Source organism: Balearica regulorum, chromosome 2 (genome assembly GCF_011004875.1).
Source record: "Balearica regulorum gibbericeps isolate bBalReg1 chromosome 2, bBalReg1.pri, whole genome shotgun sequence".
Taxonomy (NCBI): Eukaryota; Metazoa; Chordata; class Aves; order Gruiformes; family Gruidae; genus Balearica; species Balearica regulorum.
Window position 1 is genome coordinate 77711366 of NC_046185.1, and position 21826 is coordinate 77733191.

At 40.5% G+C, this 21826-nt stretch overlaps 2 protein-coding genes and 1 long non-coding RNA gene across 3 annotated transcripts in view; 1 reads left to right on the forward strand and 2 right to left on the reverse strand.

Annotated features, from left to right (window-relative positions):
* Positions 1–1873, reverse strand: part of ABCA13 (ATP binding cassette subfamily A member 13) — a 199001-nt gene extending 197128 nt beyond the window's left edge. The window contains 1 exon segment of the mRNA XM_075744780.1: positions 1706–1873. The gene's annotated coding sequence lies outside the window, so the exon portion shown is untranslated.
* Positions 1–21826, forward strand: part of LOC142600431 (uncharacterized) — a 761935-nt gene that overhangs the window by 43157 nt on the left and 696952 nt on the right. The gene's annotated exons all lie outside the window — the stretch shown is intronic.
* Positions 9268–21153, reverse strand: UPP1 (uridine phosphorylase 1). Its single transcript, XM_075744766.1, has 8 exons — positions 21027–21153; positions 18516–18580; positions 15526–15643; positions 14885–15043; positions 13741–13855; positions 13064–13273; positions 11430–11576; positions 9268–9935 (listed from the first exon to the last, which is right to left on the reverse strand). The coding sequence occupies exons 2-8, from the start codon at positions 18566–18568 to the stop codon at positions 9796–9798; spliced, it is 942 nt and encodes a 313-aa protein (XP_075600881.1). The 5' UTR covers positions 18569–18580; positions 21027–21153; the 3' UTR covers positions 9268–9795.

Here is a 21826-nt window from a genome sequence, read left to right on the forward strand (position 1 = left end):
TGCAGACGTGGCAGGTGTCTGGTGGTACAGAGCTGTGCTGTTTCACTGGGGGGTGAGGATGACTGCCCTACCGATTGGGAATGATGCTCTGAGCAGAGGAGTAAACTTTCTGTACGTTTTGTTGCCTAAGATAGAATCTGATCCTCCAAATCTCTCTCTGTGGTCAATGGAGACACTTAACAGCCGTTTTAGAAAGCAATTAAAACCACCTAAAATCTTAATCATGAGTCACACGTACACACACATTAGGACAGTGCGATGCATGAGCAAATGTTCTTTAATTCTCATTATTGCTGAGTAAATTGCATCTTTGCACTTTCTGCATTCACAGCTACTTTTCCAGATTAAGAGTAAAATCCCTTAAAATCTAAAATCTTTTTGGATACAGAAGTCACCCGTGAGGAATCTGACTTCCACTAGATTTGAGCTAAAGTAGCAATCTAAAAAATTAATGTCTGATACTTCTGCAATGAGCAACTGCGCATCTGTAGGCCCAGAGAGCTCTGTCAGTTTCCATGGGATGAGGTTTAGTTTTGTATGTCCAGTACCTAGCTTCCCTTTTGCAAGCTTTGGATTTGGGTCACCCAGCAGCAGTTTTTGGCCCTCCAGAGCATGTTGTGAAGCTTAGTTGCTTCACTTCATGTTAAACTGACTGATTAATGAGTATTTGTTAAAGAAAAATTCTACCAGACGTGAGTTACCCTAGGTATGCTTTATTGCAGCACTGGATGCACGGGGGAAATAGCTCCACCAAACGTGCATGCCAGGTGATCACCAACATACAGGTTATATAGAACCAAAATATACATATTCATTATTTTTCCGAGAAAAGGCAGTCCTATGATGATCATTTCTTGGAATCCATTTCCATATTCTCCTCCCCATCACTCATGCTCAGTGATTTGAGTTGGTGGTCCTCAGGGGTCTCTGGTGGTCGTCAGTGGTCTCGCACCCGTGTTCGCTGGATGACCCTCTTCTTGCAGGCATGCGCAGTATCCTTGCTGTGGATACACTTGTCCCTTACAACTTACTTCATAAGATTAATATTCCCGGGCCTATTGTCCGGTTGGGTAGGGACTGTACAAGGAACGTAGCAGCATTGTACATTGCCATGGTCAGTTAGCTATTACCTTGATTACAAACCCCTTTCCCACGATTATAGGCTTTAAAATAGTTCTAGGCCTTAAGCAGCTTTCTAGTTAATATAAGTTTTCTTATAGCTAAGCTTCTATATTTTTACAGTATTTTAATTTGTATTTGAAATGGTGCAAATTTCTGTTCTAATTTTTACATTTTCCACAGATTCAAGGAGTAGAGAAAAACAGATTATATAGATGTCATGAATTCATAAATTTTTACACACTGGTAAAAATCGCCTCCCAGCAAAGCAGAAATCACAGATGCAGTCATAGCAGAATGTGACTAACTGATCACCTTTATTCCTCAAATATAGTGGGATTTCCTTTTATTTCCTCAGCTCTGAGACAGAAAAAATTACTGAAGTAATCATTTAGCTTTAAATAGAAATGTGAAAGTCCTCAGGATGTACTAAAAAATTAAGTAGCTCAGTGTTTACCTGAATAATGTCAAGCACGTTTGTACCTCTAAGGCAGGATTAATTCAGTTGTGTATGAAAGTGGGTCTATCGAGCACTTCTGTTCTTCCATTAACCCCTGTTTCCTACTCCACTCCTCCGTCATGGTACCTGCAAAGAACACGCCTCCTGCGGTTATCGAACACGTCGCCACCTTCCTGCTTCCTCCAGTGCTGAAGAGCAGCCCCGGTGCTGTGGAGCAGAGACGTGTCCCCCATGTCTCACCTCTCCCATCATCCCCTGGCTCCGGAGATCTCCGCATGGTGTGCCCAGTGGTGGCAGAGTGTAGCTGGTCAAATAACCCAAAAGGAAGAACATACCTCACCAAGGAGCTCCACTTCACAGCTGGCTGGCACTTGCATAAGCTTGACTGCTTCTAGTCAAGCAATGCTAAAATCCCTGCTGTTTCAGAGTACGGACAGTAATTTTGCTCACCAGGACCAAAAGTGAAATTCTGAGATAGCTGAGATGAAAATTCTGTACAGCTGAAGTATGCATTTTTAAACAAATATATGTCAATAATTGAACATTGTGAATATATGCATGGGTTCACACAGCCATTTTGGAAAGCTGGGGAACAGAATCTATAGTGTGTGATTTGTAGTTATTTATCAAAGCAGCTGAAACGGAAGACAGTTCCTGACTAGTATGTAAGCTAAAACAGCTCATATGAACCATTTGCCAAATTATTTTGAACAAGTAATTCTGCAAAATCTCTGCTCATCCAAGTGTGTAATGTGCATAATTTCTAATGCTCTATATAATTACATAATCATAAATGTTGCATTCTGGTTTTTAATGCTAAACAGCTTTTCATGGGTACAGGAAACAACTATTTTGTATTTAGTATTCAGTACTAATGAACTACTGATTCTTCATTTTACTATATAAGACACCCAATAGACAAACATCTTTCACCAGCAAGTTGTATTAATTTCATTTGCCCTCATACATCATTGTCCTTTCTTAAAGAAATTACTTCTTGCCTAGTGTGGTGTTCTCCAGCAGTAGACTTGTTTTTTCTAGAAAAAAAATTTATGAAAGTAAAAGAGACCTCATAAATGTTCAACCAAGAACAATCCCTGCAGTGGCATTCTGGGAAATTACTTCTGCAAGTAATTTTAGAAGAAACACGATATATGAGCTTCATGATTGTATTATTTGCAATTTTATAGAAATACGAGAAACATAAAATCAAACCCCCACCCCTGCAACAAACCCTTGGCACAAAAGAGATGATAATATTAAAAATTAAGCACATAGGCAGGAAAAGAAAATCAGTTCTGAATATTTTTGGAAAGACGCATCAGCTATATTGCTGCCATCCTGGAAGCTCTTTTGAATGATCTAGGTTTCATCAGTACCGTGTCAAGCAGTATCTTGTGCAAGTACCAGCCTTAAATAGCAACTTTGTTTAGGAGTTGCGTGTGCAAAGAGCTTAAAAAGGTTCAAACACAGCACAGTTGCTGGTAGGCTAAATAAAATATATGCTTTCAGTGCTCCTTGAGGGGGTGGCTGTAGTCAACAGCAACATCTAGAATATTGCAGGGCAAATTAGAAGGTCATATATTTCATTATGTGCTTCACTCACTCCTTCTGGAATAGAAAAAAAAAAAATGCTCAGAATCGGGTCTCCAAGTGAGGACAAGATAGTGACCTGTCCTTTTTTTGCTTCTGCTTGGCTTTAGCAGGCTTTGTCTTGGTTGTAACTTAAAAGGTTACTCTCAGAATGTGCAAGATATCCAAAACCACTGGGGCGGAAAAGGCAGAGAACCTTCTGCTAGCACCCATCTCTGGTTTTAAAACTTGACTGCTTTGTAATATCATACCATCAACACGCCACGTCTAGCCTACAGTTTTAATATAGGTTAATTAGAGTAGGTTGGCAAGCACATTCAAAGAAACATAGTTTTATATGTTAAATAGCTTAAAGCCCAGGAGCCAAAAATACTTTTTGGTAGACAGGAATGCAGTCAAATCATGTGAGAATATGGTTGGGAATCTGGTAAAAACTGGCATATTTTCCTACCACCACCCACAATTTGTTTCACAAGGTTTACTGTGTGATCACAAGGCTTTCCTTTTAACATTATTAGGAGTATTACTTGTAAACATTTACATGGCACAGACCTGTTTTGCAGACAAAGCGCCTGCAGGATGACATCAATTAGTAACATCTTTCCTGTGTGCAAAGTTAGGATATGATGAAGGTGTTAGTTGTGGGCAAGATCCATAACAGGGTTGATTAAAACGGAGCTATGCATTAAACAAACAAACCAGACCCAATCTCCCAAGGAGGCCAGTGATTTGTTTGAACTTCTAGGCAGCTCTAGGAAATTTATTCTTCTAATATGAGAGATTGATAGTAAACTGAAACTTTTCTCACAGTTACAAGCTCTGCGCTGACAAGAAGCATCTGGAATCAGGTTTCTGTGTTGTGTAAAACCGGCTCTGTCTGACTTTTTCTGCTGTTGTATTTTGTTTGTAGCCTGAGCAAAAGCATTGCTCCTGTCAGCATTACTCTTTCTTCTATTATTGTACCATATTTAGTTTCAGATTCAGTGTTGTGCTGTTCAGTGACCTCATTTCTCTTCAGGCAGAAGACTTTTTAACTGTAATTTAATTCATACTCTGTAGTACAATATTAAATGGTTATTATGTTAGAAAGAGAAAGCATGTATTTAAGTCTCTCCAACTTAAAGACTGAGAAACTTTCAGGGAAAGTAAACCTCAACATCTTGTAGTAAACCATAATACTGCCATCAAATCCCACTACTGTGCTTTTATGTGTTTGATTGTTGCAGACCCAATCCCCAAAGCTCAGTTTGCTGCTTGCACTACTAAGCACTGCATTCAGAACATAATTAACTGCTCATGGGCAAATCTAAAAACATTCTTGCATTAGTTTCTTTCACCTGTCTTGTCAATGGAAGTGAAACACATCTCTGATTCAACTGTATAAACATTTTATTTAGGAATATATTGAGATCCAGACTTGAAAAAATCCAGTTCTGTTACATAATGCTCAGAAAATCCTTTGCAAGGACTTAGGAAGACTTTTTTTATAAAAAAGATATTGCATATTACATGTGTATATTTTCAAGAAATACTGAAATCACTGAATTATTTTGCTTGGGTTTTAATGGACAGACAAAAACATTTGTACTCTAAGCACTTCTGTCAATAGGTCATTCCAAAATGTTCCTTTTCAGGATTTCTCATACCTTCCATTAAAGAAAATCCTTCTCTTAAGTATATCAAGATGCCAAAAATAAAAATCCACTCCTTCCAAGTCACTAATCAAGTAACTGCACATTTTCAGTCTCTTGCAAATGTGAAACAAATGCATTCTAGTGTGTCTTCATCATGGCCTCAACCATTTCTTTAACAAAAAGGTAGGAACAGTCCAGAGGAACATCATGATGCACAGAACAAACCGTAAGCAGAAACCACTCTTTTCTCCCTTCACACTTCTGCCCTATTTGTATCTTTACCTTCCTTCTTTGCTTTTATCCCTTCTGATCTCTGGAGTAAACCGATTCTGTAGTATATTGCTAGGCACCGGGTGGCACAGAGAACAAAAGCAGGCCTTTGATTTGAAATTGAAGTTTCCTTGATTTGCAGGATTTGTACATCTACCAGGAGACACTGCACTATGTAATGTCAACCATATATGTAATATCATATATGGTTTTAAAAATATCATCACTCCAAATCCTGATTAATTTTCTACAGGAAGAATGTGAATGGCTAATATTAAAGAATGGATTTGCATATAAGAGCCTGTTAAAGATTTTATAATTCTTTGTGGACTTCTTTGTAAAGCCTACAGGAAGGTAACTTCACTGCCGGATGCACACAACTGACTCATTTCTTTATCTCTCTGTCCAGTTGCAGTCACAAGGGAAAATGCAATTGTTCTTATCAGTGTAACATTCTGGCAAGTTTCCTGAAGCTAAGAAAAGTATTTCATTGCACGTAAAAGATATGTCTATAGAGCACCCTCCTGCACTAGGAATACAGCATTACAGGATGGTGACCAGTAGAAGCAGGAGGATACTCGGTCTCCTTTGAATTCTAATTTTAAATTGTCATACTTCCCTTCACTCCCTCTTTTAGGAAGCACAGAAGAAAAAAAAATTAGCGGAAAAAAAAGTACAATGTCCTAAGGAACAGTGGGTAGGAGAATCATATCATAGAATAGAATCATATCATATCATAGAATGGTTTGGGTTGGAAGGGACCTTAAAGATCATCTAGTTCCAACCCCCCTGCTGCGGGCAGGGACACCATCCACTAAGACCAGGTTGCCCAAAGCCCCATCCAACCTGGCCTTGAACACTTTCAGGGATGGGGCAGCCACAGCCTCTCTGGGCAACCTGTTCCAGTGCCTCACCACTCTCACAGTAAAGAATTGCCTTCTAACATCTAATCTAAATCGACCCTCCTTCAGCTTAAACCCATTACATTTCTCTCCTGTACTGGGGCCCCCAGAGCTGGATGCAGTACTCCAGGTGGGGTCTCACAAGAGCGGAGTAGAGGGGCAGGATCACCTCCCTCGACCTGCTGATCACGCTTCTTTTGATGCAGCCCAGGACACAGTTGGCTTTCTGGGCTGCAAGCACACACTGCCGGCTCATGTTGAGCTTCTCATCAATCAATACCCCCAAGTCCTTCTCCTCGGGGCTGCTGTCAAGCCATTCCTCGCCCAGCCTATAGTCATGCTTGGGATTGTGCCGACCCACATGCAGGACCTTGCACTTGGCCTCGCTGAACTTCATACGGTTCACACAGGCCCACCTCTCCAGCCTGTCAAGGTCCCTCTGGATGGTATCCCTTCCCTCCAGCGTGTCGACCACACCACACAGCTTGGTGTCGTCGGCAAACTTGCTGAGGGTGCACTCAGTCCCACTGTCCGTGTCGCCAACAAAGATATTAAACAGTGCCTGTCCCAGTACCGACCCCTGAGGAACACCACTTGTCACTGTTCTCCACTTGGACATTGAGCCATTGACCACAACTCTCTGACTGTGACCATCCAGCCAATTCCTTATCCACCAACTGGTCCATTCATCGAATCCATGTCTCTCCAATTTAGAGACAAGGATGTCATGTGGGACAGTGTCAAATGCCTTGCACAAGTCCAGGCAGATGATGTCTGTTGCCCTTCCCTTGTCCACCAACGCTGTAACCCAATCATAGAAGGCCACCAGATCTGTCAGGCATGATTTGCTCTTAGTGAAGCTGTGTTGGCTGTCACCAGTCACCTCCTTATTTTCCATGTGCCTGAGCATAGTCTCCAGGAGGGTCTGCTCCATAATCTTGCCAGGCACGGAGGTGAGACTGACCGGCCTGTAGTTCCCTACAGGGAATGATGTGATTGGTCTTTTTAAAGGAAGGACAGCAAGAGTCTGGAAACTGGGTAACAAGAAAAAGTTCTTAAATCATTTAATGGTGACAGCTCCCAGCTGAAACTACAAAGCTTTTGTATTTATAGTCATATAAAGCAGGCACTTCTATTTTGGTAACTAATATGAAAACTCTTATGTGCTACATGCCAAAATATAACTAGCACCATGGCCTGGCTGAGTTGGAGCTAAGGTGCAAGCATTCATGGAGTGATGCAACTATTCTACTAAATCAATACAGAAGACCCTAGCAGAAACCTCTGGAAGACTTAGCCATTCATTTTCTGCCAATATGTCCTTTCTGTACTGGGGCCCCAGTACAGGCAAGACATTGAGCTGTTGGAGCGAGTCCAGAGGAGGGCCACGAAGCTGATCAGAGGGATGGAGCACCTCTCCTATGAGGACAGGCCGAGAGATTTGGGGTTCTTCAGCCTGGAGAAAAGGCGGCTCCGGGGAGACCTAATTGCGACTTACCAGTACCTGAAGGGGCCTACAGGAAAGATGGTGAGGGACTGTTTATGAGGAAGTGTAGTGACAAGACAGGGGGTAATGGGTTTAAGCTGAAGGAGGGTCAATTTAGATTAGATGTTAGAAAGCAATTCTTTACTGTGAGAGTGGTGAGGCACTGGAACAGGTTGCCCAGAGAGGTTGCGTAGGCCCCATCCCTTGAAGTGTTCAAGGCCAGGTTCGATGGGGCTCTGGGCAACGTGGTCTAGTGGAGGGTGTCCCTGCCTGTAGCAGGGGGGTGGAACTAGAAGATCTTTAAGGTCCCTTCCAACCCAAGCCATTCTATGATTCTGTGATCATTTGAGATTCATATCTCCAGGATAACTACAGTAATATGCTTCCCCAAAGCTTCACAGAGCTACATTAAGTGTTTCTTTGTTTTCTTGTTTGATGTTTTAGGTGTTTCTTTGTTTTCTTGATAAAGTATGTTTTCTCCTATTTAGGTAATTCATAGTAAGTATTTCTTTTACAACAGCAAACTCTCTCCTCTAAACCCATACCAGTCAATTTGGTATAAGCTTTTCTTCAGCCTAGGGTGCAGCATGTTGCTTCTTAAGTGATCGCATTTTTATCTCCTTGCTACTCTTCTGGGAACAGGAGATTGCTGAGCAAGGATGTGCTTTGTTGCCTGTTTCCCAAGGGACCTCACAGCGCTTTCCACAATGCCCAGGCAAGCACTAGGCATAGTTAAGCACAGGTACTTTTTTTGTTTGTTTGGGGTTTTTTTGTTTTTTTAAATAAGGGAGGAACAGTTCAAACAAAACATGGAGCCATTCCCACCTGACCCCTTAAGCTGAGGGGAAAAAAGGCTTTCCTCTGAAAACTGATATCCATTGTATATCCTGAGCATTAATGAGAAAATGTGGTTTTTAAATTAAGACAAAATTAGTACATTTAAAAACTCTAATATTTGTATCTTTCTATCTGTTCTCCAGTTGAAAATCCATCAAATTTAAGACTAATCCTCATTGGCAGTTTCCTGTTCCTCTTTTAATGTTTTCATCACATTGCTTCCACTTTCTGCCACTTCTTGGTGAATGTGCCCACTACTGCATCACCCCCTCTTAGATCTAACTCTTATGTTTGTTGACAGTGTTGCAGACTACAATCCTCAAAAAGAAAATGTAATTTAGCTGGATCAATGACAGCTGTTCTGAGAGTTTATTCAGATCCTTTTGATCTGTGACTCCTGTTAGGACTGGACCCTCCACTGCAGTAGGAAAAAAAAAAAAAAAAGGAGATAAACGCACTTTTCTTTAGCTGACTACATATTTATATTCTAACCACAGCAGCAAAGCAGCAATGAGTATGATTTAAAAAAACCCCAAACATTAGGCCAATGGTAGTGGAGAAAATTGCAGAAATGGTTCTGATGGGATGTACAGTCAAGAGGTGTTCTCCAGTTTTTCAGAAGAAATGGGAACCATTGCAACAGTGAGTGTTACTTCCTGAAGAGATGGATATGAAAACCAATTTAAAAATAAACAAAGAAAAAAGCGCAGTCCTGTGAACATGCTGTGCATCTCCTGAATGTTTCTGGTTCCTTTTCAGTAAGCAGGAGCCTTGATTCAGCAAAAGATTTCAAGTTCTTCAATGCAAAATTACTTAATGCATAAGTGTTTCCTGGGTATTGATTCAATCATACAGTTAAAATGGGATATGAATGACCTTGCTGGATCAATATCTAGGAACTACAGATATTCAACAGCTCAGTGTCAAGTCCATAATGCTTAGAAAATTCAGTCCCACACTTTGCAATTTCACGAAATTTTAATATATGAAAATAGTATTGTTTATTTATCTAAGTTTGCAAAATATAAACTGCATTAACTTTAAAGTTTTCTTTACAAGTGAAGCAACAAAGACAATTGTAATTTATATCATTTTTTATAACCACAAGAAAGGGATTAGCATTCTTAATTTTAATTTGGTGGTCTGCAAGTACTTGGCAATAAATTTTGATTTTCTTCCTAGTTTTTCTTTTACAGCAGGGATAAATAAAGCTTTTTCATATATTATAGCAGGCTTGTCCTTCACAAGAGATCCATTTTCCAATTCACAGAAAAGTGAGTCTTATATCCAGCAACGCATAACTAAGCAAAACTTAACTGAAGTCCATTCAGCACATTCAGTTCCCAAAGCACAGTGACATAAATGATTAACTTCCACAGACGCATGGAATGCTGTAAGGTATTCTGAGGCAAAAGACCTTTAACGCACAGAAGTCGTGACCATGACTTCAGCTATGCAAAAGCCTTCTGCTTCTATAAAACAAAGATGGATATTTCATACTTTCCCAAGACTTTTCTTAATGAAATATCCCACTAACTTCTGCGGTCTCTGCTGATATTCCACAAGTACATCATGTGAGCTACTAATCTGATCCCCTTCGAGGCGGTTCAGAAGAGTGACACACACTACAGCAGCTAGAAATTAAAAGACAGATTTAGTTAGGAATGACATTCTGGCACTTCTACAGTGCAAAATCATAAGCATTTGAACAAAGAGCTAGAAGATTAGAAATGTGAGAGAAAACAAACCCAAAATAATGGTGCACAGTACCATAAGATGCTAGGGGACTAGCATGCTGTGGATGATATTAAAAAAGTTACAAATAGTTTAAGACAATTGATCGCTACATTAATAAAGCAAGTGCTCTGAGGCAGCTGCAGGTACTTATTGATATATGATGATTCTTATGTTTTTCTGGATAGGAATTATATTTCACAAGTACCCAGGACCTGACTGGTAGGAAGTGATCAGAGACACTGTTCTAGCAGTTGTAGTTACAGTCCTCCGCTATCTACCATATCCTCAACCCAAATCCTCGTGCTGTAGATGTCCTCTCTTGGGAACCAGCAGGTGAGCTACTTCGACGTTCATGGATGGGGAGCACTGCACATACATAAGGATCTCATGGATCATCTCAGGCTCATCTGCTGCCTTTTGGTAATCAGAGCCCCAAAGGTAAAACCCCTCCTTTCACTCAAGCTGAGCTCCACCACCACTCTTCTGTATCTGGGGTTTCTGCTAGTGACAATTTGCAGAGCACAAGCAGTAATACACATTACAGACTAACAAAGTAGGCTCCCTAATGGCTCAGTGGTAGCATGGCTTGGGTTTTTAATCACTCTCAAGTCAGTAAGAGCTAAGGATGTTTCATATAACTGTTGGCCTTTCTGCTTATTTTTCTTCATTTCATCCTCTAAGGAAGTTTGAGAAACATCAGTGTTTTAAATTGGCAAATTCCTTGCCAAGGAAAGTAAGAGACTATGGTTAACATGGTAAGTAGAAAGGCACTGTATTGCATTAGTTGTAATTGCTTCCCCCCCATTTTACTGAAATTTTCCCCTCATTTTACTGATTTTTTTTAAATTTTACTGAAAATTAGCTTGTGTAAAAAAATTTAAAACTCATTTTATGATTAGGTACAGTTTATTCATGATGCTACTAAAAATCTTCAACTGTTTAAGAATTAAAGCCATAAGTCTACATAAAATACTTGTATTTTCAATGTGATATATATAGAAAGTATAGAAAGTGATTATAGTTTTATGCATATGAGAATCATCTGATTGCTTAAATTAACCAGTTGCTTCCTGTAAACTTCAAAAACTAACTGCAGAAAACAAATTAATGCTATAGGGTAATTAGGTACCTTAACGATTTGTGTGTTTGCCAAGGGCTGGAATAGCAAATGGCAGAACTAAACTGTGTAAGAACTATGTGAGGAAGTTTCCCTAAAAGTTGTGAATACATGACAAATATCAAACAATCATAGCAACAAAACTATAGCCAGATCTGGGGTTTTTTAATATGCAGAAGGTATGTTAACACCTCGTTTGCAGTTTCTACGACAAACTCCCTGCAATGCAGAAAACTTCCTATAGCTTGAATAAAGTGACTTTAAGTTAGCTTACCTTTGACACCACTGAGATTACACATTGCAGCAAACACAGAAGACTCCATCTCTATGTTTCTAACACCAGAGTCATAAGCTTCTTTCAAATATTTCAGTTTCTCTTCTTCATTATATGAGCAGATTGCACCATCCAACCTGCCCTGTCCTACAAAGTAATTTTGTAGCAATTTTCAGAGCAATGAAGTGACAAAACAAATTCAGTTTCTAAACCACCCAATCATTGCAGTTTCCCCTATACAGTGTCCAGCTTCCTCTTTATTTTCATGTGCAAGGCAAATAGATTGAAGTGATTCTTAGCTGTTACTACAGCTTCTGCATATTACTTATATTTTTTATAATGTGAATCCCAGTAATTTAACTGGTCTTCTCCAGATAAAATTCTCAAATTCATAAATGGGAAAACGTAAGTAGTAGTTTCCTGCATGTGCGGCATGTGTCAAAATTCAGCAACGTACTTCAAGCTGTATGTAAGTGCTGCATTTTTTCTGTATAATCACTGTCTAGAAAAACTGCCAGGCTTGAAAAAGCTTTCCTGATGCTACCTTAAAAAGATGAACATTTTATTACTTACATATTCTCTATGGTAAAAGATGAAGAGTCTCTTAAGCTAACTAGCAAATACTATTATAATTATTTGAGAAAATTAGTTTATTCAAATTATTCAAGAATAACACCTACAGATAACACAGCAGCAGGTTATGTACAGTAAAGTTAAATTACACAGTGTTTTACTCAGTATCTTTTTGTTTTCAAGAGACATACTCCTAAATCAATGCCTTTGAGCCTGTTCTCAGCTTTTGCTGTATGAGTTGAAAACATTCCTGACACATTTTTAGTGTAGCGCACCTGCGACTGGTGTCTGAGGAGATATGAAAACTGACAGTGTCTGCTTCTGACCAAGCTTGAGCGCTATTATGAAGACCTTATGTTCCCCTCTGCATTGCACTCTTTCTCACCTAGTCAGTGACAGCTAGAGAAAGTAGTATCAGGTGCCATCTACACTCTGCTCTTGCAAGATTTGAAAGATGTTTGTGAATAGACTTGGGAGATCAGAAAAGCACCTGAATGTCTATATGTTTATCCAAAGTAAGCCTTGGAGGTTTGCCCCTCCTATATAGCAGTATTGACACAGCTCAGCATAATATTGTCTTCAGTTGTCTGATGACTGCTTTGCTCAAAATGTACATGGGAAACAAGTTCCAACACTTCTTTTAGAAAATATTTACTTTAAATACTTAACCAGTGCAAAAAAAAACCCCTCAAAACAGCCACAAATAATTCTCACTCCTTTAATCCTCTAGGATGCCTCAATAAGTCACAGAAATTTTGTGACAAACATATCTAACTGATGAGTATGTGAAGAGTGTATAGTAGACTATATGTATTTCAGAGGGTCTATCAGAGCTGGGGGGAAATAAACCTCCACAAAATTAGAAGTTCAATACAGCAAACTGGTAAGCACAATGATTGATTTTACGTACATGAAAAATAGGCTAATTACAGTTGACAAGACAACTCAAATTAGGGAATGCGTTCTGTTCAGTGAACTGGAACCTTTATGTTAAAATATTACTCAATATTTATCTGTTGCTGCTTACCAATATACTTCTGTTAGTCTGCCAGCAGCCTTACCTTCATAGAAATCCAAAGTGCACATAGTGTTTCCAATGACTGTATTGAATTGACCAATTTCTTTACTGCACTGCATCAGTTCCTGAGCTAGCTGTTCATCTAGGTTTGTACTGCGAATTACAGTCTTTCCCAGAACAACCTGTTCAAACTGAGGTTTGAAGGTGGCATCTACAGACTGCCTAGTTATAACCACTGAGCCTGGCTCCAGACCTGCAGTAAAAAGAAACACATATAGCTTCACAATGTAGTTAATGCTTTGTTTACACAGACAAAAAAACCATACCTCTGGACCCAATCCTGCTTCTTTTAATGGTGGCAATTTTGCCCCTGAATGCACCCTAAGAAATTTTTTTGTGCATGCCTAGCTGCTTCAGTTTATTATTACAAATAATTTTGGAAAGAAAGAAAATTTTCCTTTTTCACTATATATTCTTTCTTATCTCATACTTTTCATACAGGACAGGAACGTCCTTCTCCTCATGTTGTCAGATCCCTTAAGTGCATTTTCTCTATCCAAAGGCAGATATTGCCTTTTATTTCAAAATTATGGAAGCAAAATGATTCATCTCCTGTGGCAAACTGTTCTGACCATCAATCACTCACTTGCAGAGAGATGCTTTACTCTCCTACAAAGATGCTTTGGTTGGAAGAAAAAAAGAAATGAAGAGGGGAAATACCTATTCCACCAGAGGTGCCAATGCGAATAATGGTTATGTTGGAACACTTGGCATGATACAACAGTTTGATCAACTCGTGCAACATGATTGAAATAGAAGGAATGCCCATACCGTGCTGAAATGAAAGCAAAAATTCATATTCGACAATCACATAGACAATGCAAAATATATATGGAAGAAGGAGCTGGTCAATATCTCCTTCCTGATATTTTTTTTTCCAAATGTCATCTAGCTCACTCCCACAAAAATCCTAACCAATGGGCCTATTGAAAGGCTACTGCAAGTAAACAGAAAGTCACCCACTGGCTTTGGTAGACTATGGATGAAGTGCAATATTTCTAAATGAATTATAAAATATTTACATTTTCAAAAGTATAATCAGTGCACTTTCCTAATAGTTGACAAATGCACTTCATCACAGAACTTTTCTTAAAGACAAGAAAAACCCCATTCCAATTTTTTACCAACCTGAAGTGCTAGTGAATGGTTAAGCTAAATTTTTTCAAATCACAGACACTGTGGCTTAGTCATAAAATTCACCAAATATAAGTCCACCTTAAATTGCATGATAATGCGATAATTACAACTCAAAAGAAAGGGTGCAGAATGCTATTACAGTTATGCAGTTGCAATTGAAGTATGTAATCGTATCTACAAATTAAAGGTATGAAGTTTTATAATGCATACATAAGCTGGCAGCACACGTGCCATGGAATGCTACTCTTAAGCTATGTTAGCACATTTGACAATGCTACTGCAGATACTTAGCTCTGGATGTGATACAGCCATTTTTTCCAATACCCCACATGCATCCAGTGACCTTTTTCCCCCCATTATTCAGGATATAGAACAGGGATGAGGGAACAGTAACTCTGCTCAAAAAATTTATAAGGCTATTCCTGCAATGCCTCAGGAAAAAGGAGGCAAGAAAGGAATGACGGTCTCAGAGATTTGCCCTCTTACAAGAAAAGACTACAAAGGAATTCTTCATTAGCTGACTGCACTATTTTGATCATGGCTGATATAGAAACTTAAAAAACCTGACTCCATCTATTAAGTATTTAAAAGAAATGTGCATTCATATTTTCTGCTTTGAACAGCATCATTGAACTGCATCCCATATCTGATTAGGTGAGGTACTTACACTGACGGACAAAACAGGTCCCACTTTGTACATTGCGTAGCGGTCAGTTCCCGCACAGATGTTAGGATAGTCACAACCAGGGCTCCCAAGCCCCAGTTCTTCAGCTATGTAGGCGATAAAAGCTTTCATCCGTGAAGGACTTCCTCCAACACATACAAACTGGGGTGGACAGTATTCAGCAAAACAAAATCAATTGCATGATTCAGTATATCAAAGAACAAGCAAAGATCAACATGAGGATGCAAACACCTTCAGTTAACACAAAGCTACTCCCAGATGTGATTCTTCTCATAACCACTCTAAAAGGCCATGAAGAAAAATTATGCAAGAACACCCTTCTACATAGCACTCAAATGCCTTCTCCCTGTTTAAACTAGTAAAATACAGATATTGACTCAAAGAGGTGCCAACAGGGAGCTGTACCTGAATAGAGACTAAAGCATTTCCCTTTTTACTGGATGAAAAGAGGCAGTCAGAAACAATTATCCCCAATTTTGACAAGAACCCACAAAATCTTACCTCTTTTCTATTCATTCCTCAATTGGTGGTATGCTGACACGCTTAGTCTTATTTTGAAGACAGCTACACTTCTACCTTCTGCAGAAAACCTTAGACTTGCTGAATGAAATGAAGCTTCTTACCTTTACATCTCCAAACAATGCCGGAAAATCATGGGTACCAGTCCCAAGAGCAAAATGGTACAGGATGTCTTCTTTCATTTTCTCCAGGTGAGGGTTGCAGAGATGGATAAAATTATCTCTGTCAGGACAGCAACATTGTGAAACACATAGAGCATATACAAAAGCCTACATTGCACAGATACTAATTTTGCAAAGTCAAGCAGTAGATGTTAGGAAATGGCACACCTGAGTGTGCCTGCACTACCTTATTTTGGTTCCTCACGCATTACATTAAGGAAATCGTAAATTACATGATCATCTTATGTCTCACAACAAATCACACATGACATTGAACATTCCATTCATTGCACAGGATGAAATTGCTGAAGAAAAGCCCAGACGGTAAGATGCATTAGCAACAGTGCAACCTTTATCTTAAACAACATTAAAGCTGTGAACCAGGGTAGGTCTTTATGGTGAGCAGAACAATGGGAGCAGGACAAGGGAATATTCAATAGACCTTACTGCATAGACAATCTATAGCAAAGCTGAAAAGCAAACTTGACCTCTGTGTTTTGACTGACCCTCCTAACCACCTGAGAGGGGTGGGAAAGTTTGGGCTTTATGGGCAGGCCCAAAGGAGATTTCTGGCAATTTGGCTTGCTGTAACTCTGTGTCATCCAGCCAGGAAGAAAAAAAACTTTCTGGCATGAGACTGTTAACAAGAGTACAAAGGATTTGACATAGGAGAGGAAAGAGAGAAATGGAAATCTAAAGCAAAGACAAAACAATGGAAGAGATTTTTTTAAAAAAAAAGGGCAAGAAAAAGGGGAAGAGAAGAAAAGGTAAAAAGAATTCACTTCCTCTTAAGTAGCTTCCTGTAAGAAAGTGACACATCTTAAAAATTAGGAAAAAAAAAAAAAAAAAAGAAGAAATTCTGAAGAACCACAAAACTGAACTACTCAGCACATGGGATTGCCTTCATGGAAAATTCGGTAGTGGACTAACTAAGCAAGCTGAATGATTCATAAAACTGTGCTTGATGTTTGCTTGATGTTTTAAGCTCAGTAGAAACAGGTAGGAAACACTAGTCAGTAATCACAAGCTTAAGCAAAATACTGGCCAATACTTCAAAGTAGTTTCCAAGAGATGAAGTTAAGCAATAAATATCTTCCAGACACAAGAAGGTAACTTAATAGCTTAATGAAGGCTCACTGCAATCATAGCATGGCTCAGCAAATTCAAACTGCTTTGTCAGAGGAGACAAACAAAAGTTTGCCTGGAGTTTATGCAAAAAATTGTTAAGACTTTGCAGGAACAATTCTGAAGCCTAAACATAGGCATTTAGCACTATTTTAGATGTTTTAGGTTATATTGTCTGTTTTCTAATCTCTCTCCAGAGAGGCAGTGCTTTTCTGTAGGTCCTATGTCTTATCTGCCAACCCTGTGCAGGATATACTGGTTACCTTAAGAAGCCTAAAGTGGCCTAGATGCCCATACTGACGTTAGTGAACTGTTCCACAGAAAGCAAATAAAATAGTTAGAACCCCAACATTCTGAATACATAAATTGTTTCTGCTCTTGAAATTCTCTCTCTAATGTCACTAGCTATCCAGCAGCAGCTGCACAGCCAAAGAAAGAGGTATCATCCCAATCCACCCTCTTTGTCCCTGCCACAGACTACCACCTTCAGCAACTGGAAAAGCAGCCCAACAAAGCGGGTGGTTCATTAGCTCCTTCAGTAGTAATTCCTTTCCATCTCCCATGTGCCCCATTTGCCTCTCTTCATACAAATCCTGCCTAAGGTGGAACTGAACGCTTTGGTTGCCTTTCTTCTTCCCTTCAAAAGACCTGTTTAACTCTGGGAGAAATAAAGAGCATGTTTATGACTCTTCAGAAAGGCACAGACAGCCCAGGAGTTTGCCATCTCATGTGAGCAGAATTCCCAGGCTGCCTACTCTGAATTATTCCTGTTTGGTTTTGTGGGACTCTCTACCCACATTTAACAGATCACTCACTAATGCAGTTCAAATAGCTGGCTGTGCTGATGTTTATTGGAACGGCTTCTACATACAGATAAGATATGATTTGAAATCACTTTACAATTTGTTGTCAGGTAAGCAGAAAACATGCCCTTCTTTATGAGAATACCAACAATAAAAGCATCTCTCCAGGAAATAAACTGGGAAAAGGCGAGGCCTGTATTCAAAGTACAGGGAAATTAATGTGTTATGTGCCAACACCATAGTCCTCATGCCCGGCCTAAATACACTTTCCTTCCTCAGCAGTGTCTATATTTCACCTTTTTCATCTCATACCCTACCAGCAACACTCTTCAAGCCACCATCTCCCTGCAGCTAGGGGCTGTTACTAACTCGTACTGGTTATCTGCCCATCCAGATCTAATTGCAGACTTGGACCCTGGGGTAAAATGGGCAATAAAAGTAAGCATATTACTCTGTGTACATAGGACCAATGCCATGGATTTACAGCAAAGGCAAAGTTTGCCTGATAAATATCTTTGGCCTGTAACTCTAAGGAGCAGACAATTTATTCCCTTCACACTGTTGTAAAGCACCTATAACCTGTGGGGGTTTAAACAAAACATGAATATCTGCATGTATGGTTTTACTAAAATAAGCTTAAAGTAAGGATTAGAGAAACAGATTGAAATATTTGTTCAAACTCTTAAAGCAGGTAGGTCTGGCTATATGCAGCAACCAAAGTCAACATTTCAACAGCTCACTGGATTTAAAAAAATAAATAAATAAAAACATCCCCTATGCTAGGAAAAATTCATAGTTGTGATAAATGAAAATGGCTAGCCAGCAAAGCCCTCAGTGTAGGTTTGGTTAAAGCAGATAAAGACTCCATTTGTCAAAACAGCTTCTACTAGATACTAGATATAATCAATATTTGTATCATAAACTTAATCTAAATGAGTGTTTAATGAGTTTGGGTAGGAACATTAAGTGTAAACTTCAACAAGATAATTCATTTCTGATTCTTACTTTGAAGACTGTTCATCATCAGTTTTCTTCTCATTTGAGACACCAGGAGCCATGTATGCTTATACCTAGAATTATATTAAAAGAATAAATATAAGTGCATCAGAATAGTCCCATACCTAAAGCTAGAATCATTAACAGTGATAGAAACTTTCTGTATAGATGATACTGTCATGCATATTAAACCCCCAAAATAATCCAGCCACACTAAAGCTTTTATAGCTGTAGGAAAATGAGCATCTCCATTTTTTTTTTATGGCTGAGCATCACCACTTTCAAACCACTGAAGCTCAAACTAATCTCCTGCTAACATAACCCCCCATCTCACCACTACTGTTCTGTGCTATATGTGACACCTGGCTCATGGGCCAGGGAGAGGTAAGTCTCATAGCTCACTAACCAACCTTCTTTCTTCTATACCTCCCACGGGGACAGTGACTGCTGAACTAGCTTTAGCCCCCTTTCACCTCCAGCTCCAGAAGGTCTCCAAAGGTAATTTCTAACTGTCATACGCCTGAAACCCGAGTCCAGGAAGCATCTTACTCATAATATCCTCTTCATTAAACTTCTCCTACTGACCTCATCTGTATTTCTAACTGACCCAGCCTAAGGGCGAGGAAGACTAAACCAAACGTGACTCAAAAAAGTCACAGTGCTCTAGTTTATCATTCATCTTGAATATCTTTTTTCCTAATCCATTACTCTAACTTATACTAAAATCTTTTGCTTTCTGCATTCTCCTTTACATGTAAATAGGCAAATGTATCGCTGAGGCTTTGGTCCCAATACGATGACAGAATTAGAATTATAGAATGATTCATTTATTATTTTCAGAAGTGACTAAGGCTACGTGCCAAAGTTGGTAGTTTCTGGGAATGCCCTTACAGGAAGTCTTGAATCACAGAGTTTTGCTCTACCCTCCCTTACCAAGGGCCTGACAGGACACAGGTAATAAGAAAGACAGGACTGTAATCCTTAAAAACCACAGGATTACACCACAAGGAAATAGAAAGAAATCAATCTTGCAATAGAATTATGTAACACATGAATTTTGAAAGAACTGAAGTACCAAACAAAATAAACCTGAAGTCTGCCTGTTAAAAGCCAGTGAATTACAGAAATGTATTAAAAATTATAAGGAAGATTAGTTTTCTTCATTTAAAATATTAACCTTTATTAAATAGACCTAAACTTCACATGTACTAGAGGTACTAAATGTGTATGAGAATCTATGCTCAAGGAGATGAAGTATAAAAGTCACATTTAAAACCAATTATGCATCCTTATGATCACATGATTAGTCAGTTACTACAGAGGATCACTATTATATCATGTACATTATGGAAAAAACGCATAACTTTTTCCAAGAAAACTACAGTGCCATGAGTCCTAACAACAAGGAGCTAGAAGAAGAAACAGCAAAGTGATTTTGATGTACCTAGATGATAACCAGCTGCAAATAAACTGATATTCATTCAGCTGTTGTTCACAGTAATAAGCAACCATGTAGTTTTTTAACAGCGTTCTTGGTTCTGTGATCCCCTAAGTAACAATGTATTTCAAAAAACCAAGAACAAAGTTCTGACAGTCCAAAGGTCCAGAATACCCTCTCCAACAGCGCCCAACAGGAGATGCCTTGGCAGGAATTAAAGAAAGGAGCAAGCAGAAAGCAGTTTTCCCATGGCAGACCCTTCCGGCAATTGGTAGTAGCTGACAGGCAGCCAGTTAATACAAACCCACAAAATTCTGGCTAAACAAATGGAAATTTTTATAGCCACATCAAAAGTTTCAGCAGCCTGCCCCAGTTAAAACTGATGTTCAAGAATAATGTGCTCACAGCAGGACTCAGCTCAAGAAAGGGCACAGCCCGCTTTAACATGTGTGCAAATCCTCTGACCGATGTTCTAAACCCATGCATAATCCATTATCATTACTCTCATTTTTTCCCCTCTGCTTTTCTTTTCTTTTTTTTTCTTTTTTTTTTTTTTTTTTTTTAAAGGAAATCCTCAGTTAATAGTGCATTTAAGGAAAAGCTCTAGTTTGGTGCTGATCCATCATTAAAAAACCTGAAGTCATAACAAAATTGATTTTTATACCGTAGCTTCCCCTCTCGAGACTGTACAAATAATTACAGCTCACTCACGATGCACATCACTTCCAAACGATTTCCTCGACTCCGCAGACGGAGGAGCCTGCAGACAGCTCCCATCAATCTAAGCTCGGAGACGACAGCACTGCCGACATACCCAGCCGACGAGATCTCTGCGTCCGCGGCCCTTCCCACGACCCTCGATGAGCTCTCCCCCCCGGCTCCCCGTTTGCCCCACCCGGCGGCACCCACGTTTCTGCCGCTACCTCCCACCCCTCGCAGGAGTTTCGCCGCCCGGCGACCCGGAGTGCCGCTGCCGGGAGGCGCTGCGGGCACCCCGCCACCCGCCCGGCCGCCGAGAGAGGAGGACCGCGGGCTGCAGGGGGTCTCCTCCCGTGCGGCGGCTGGCGAGGCGAGGCTCTCACCTGGGGCGGCGGGAACCGCCGCTGCGAACCGAGGAGAGCCTTTCGATGCACCCGGACCGGCTGCGGGGCGCGCTGGCCGAGCCGCCTCACGGCTGCGGCAGACGGGCACCGCCCCGCCCCGGGCGGGGGCCGAAGCACCGGGCGCGGTTAACTCCCTGAGCGCCGGCGGGGCGGCCTCCCGGGGCGGGAGCGCAGCCGCCAGGGCCCGGCAGGGCCGCTGGGCCGCAGCGAGGGTCGTGGGTGCCCGCGGCGGCGGGGCCTGCGGAACGGCCGGCCCGGCTGAACGGAGACCGGCTGTCTGGGGGTGAGGCACACGGCGGGGGGTTCCGGGCACCGGTAAGGGATGCGCCGCGGCGTGGGAGGGAAGCGAGAGCAGCGCGCCTCGTGTGCTGCAAGCGCGGGTCTCCTGTCGCTCCTCTGGAGTTCTACCTCGAGGCTGCACGTTTTCAGGGTGATTTTATCATGTGCATATAAATATATAAGCATATGTTGGCACCCTGAGGATTACAGAGTCAGGTTAGGTTGTAAGGGTGTTGGTGTCTGTATCTCTCTTTACAAATAGACATTTACAAAGACTGTCTCTAAGTGCACTTCTTTTACTTGCACTTTGGTACAGCAAAAAGAGGTGGGGAAAAAAGAGCACGGATGACTTCTGATAATAGGCTAGAATAGAGTAGTTTGGTTGGAAGGGACCTACAACCATCATCTAGTCCAACTGCCTGACCAACTCAGGGCTGACCAAGTTAAAGCACGTTACCCAGGCCACTGTCCAAACGCCTCTTAAACACTGACAGGCTTGG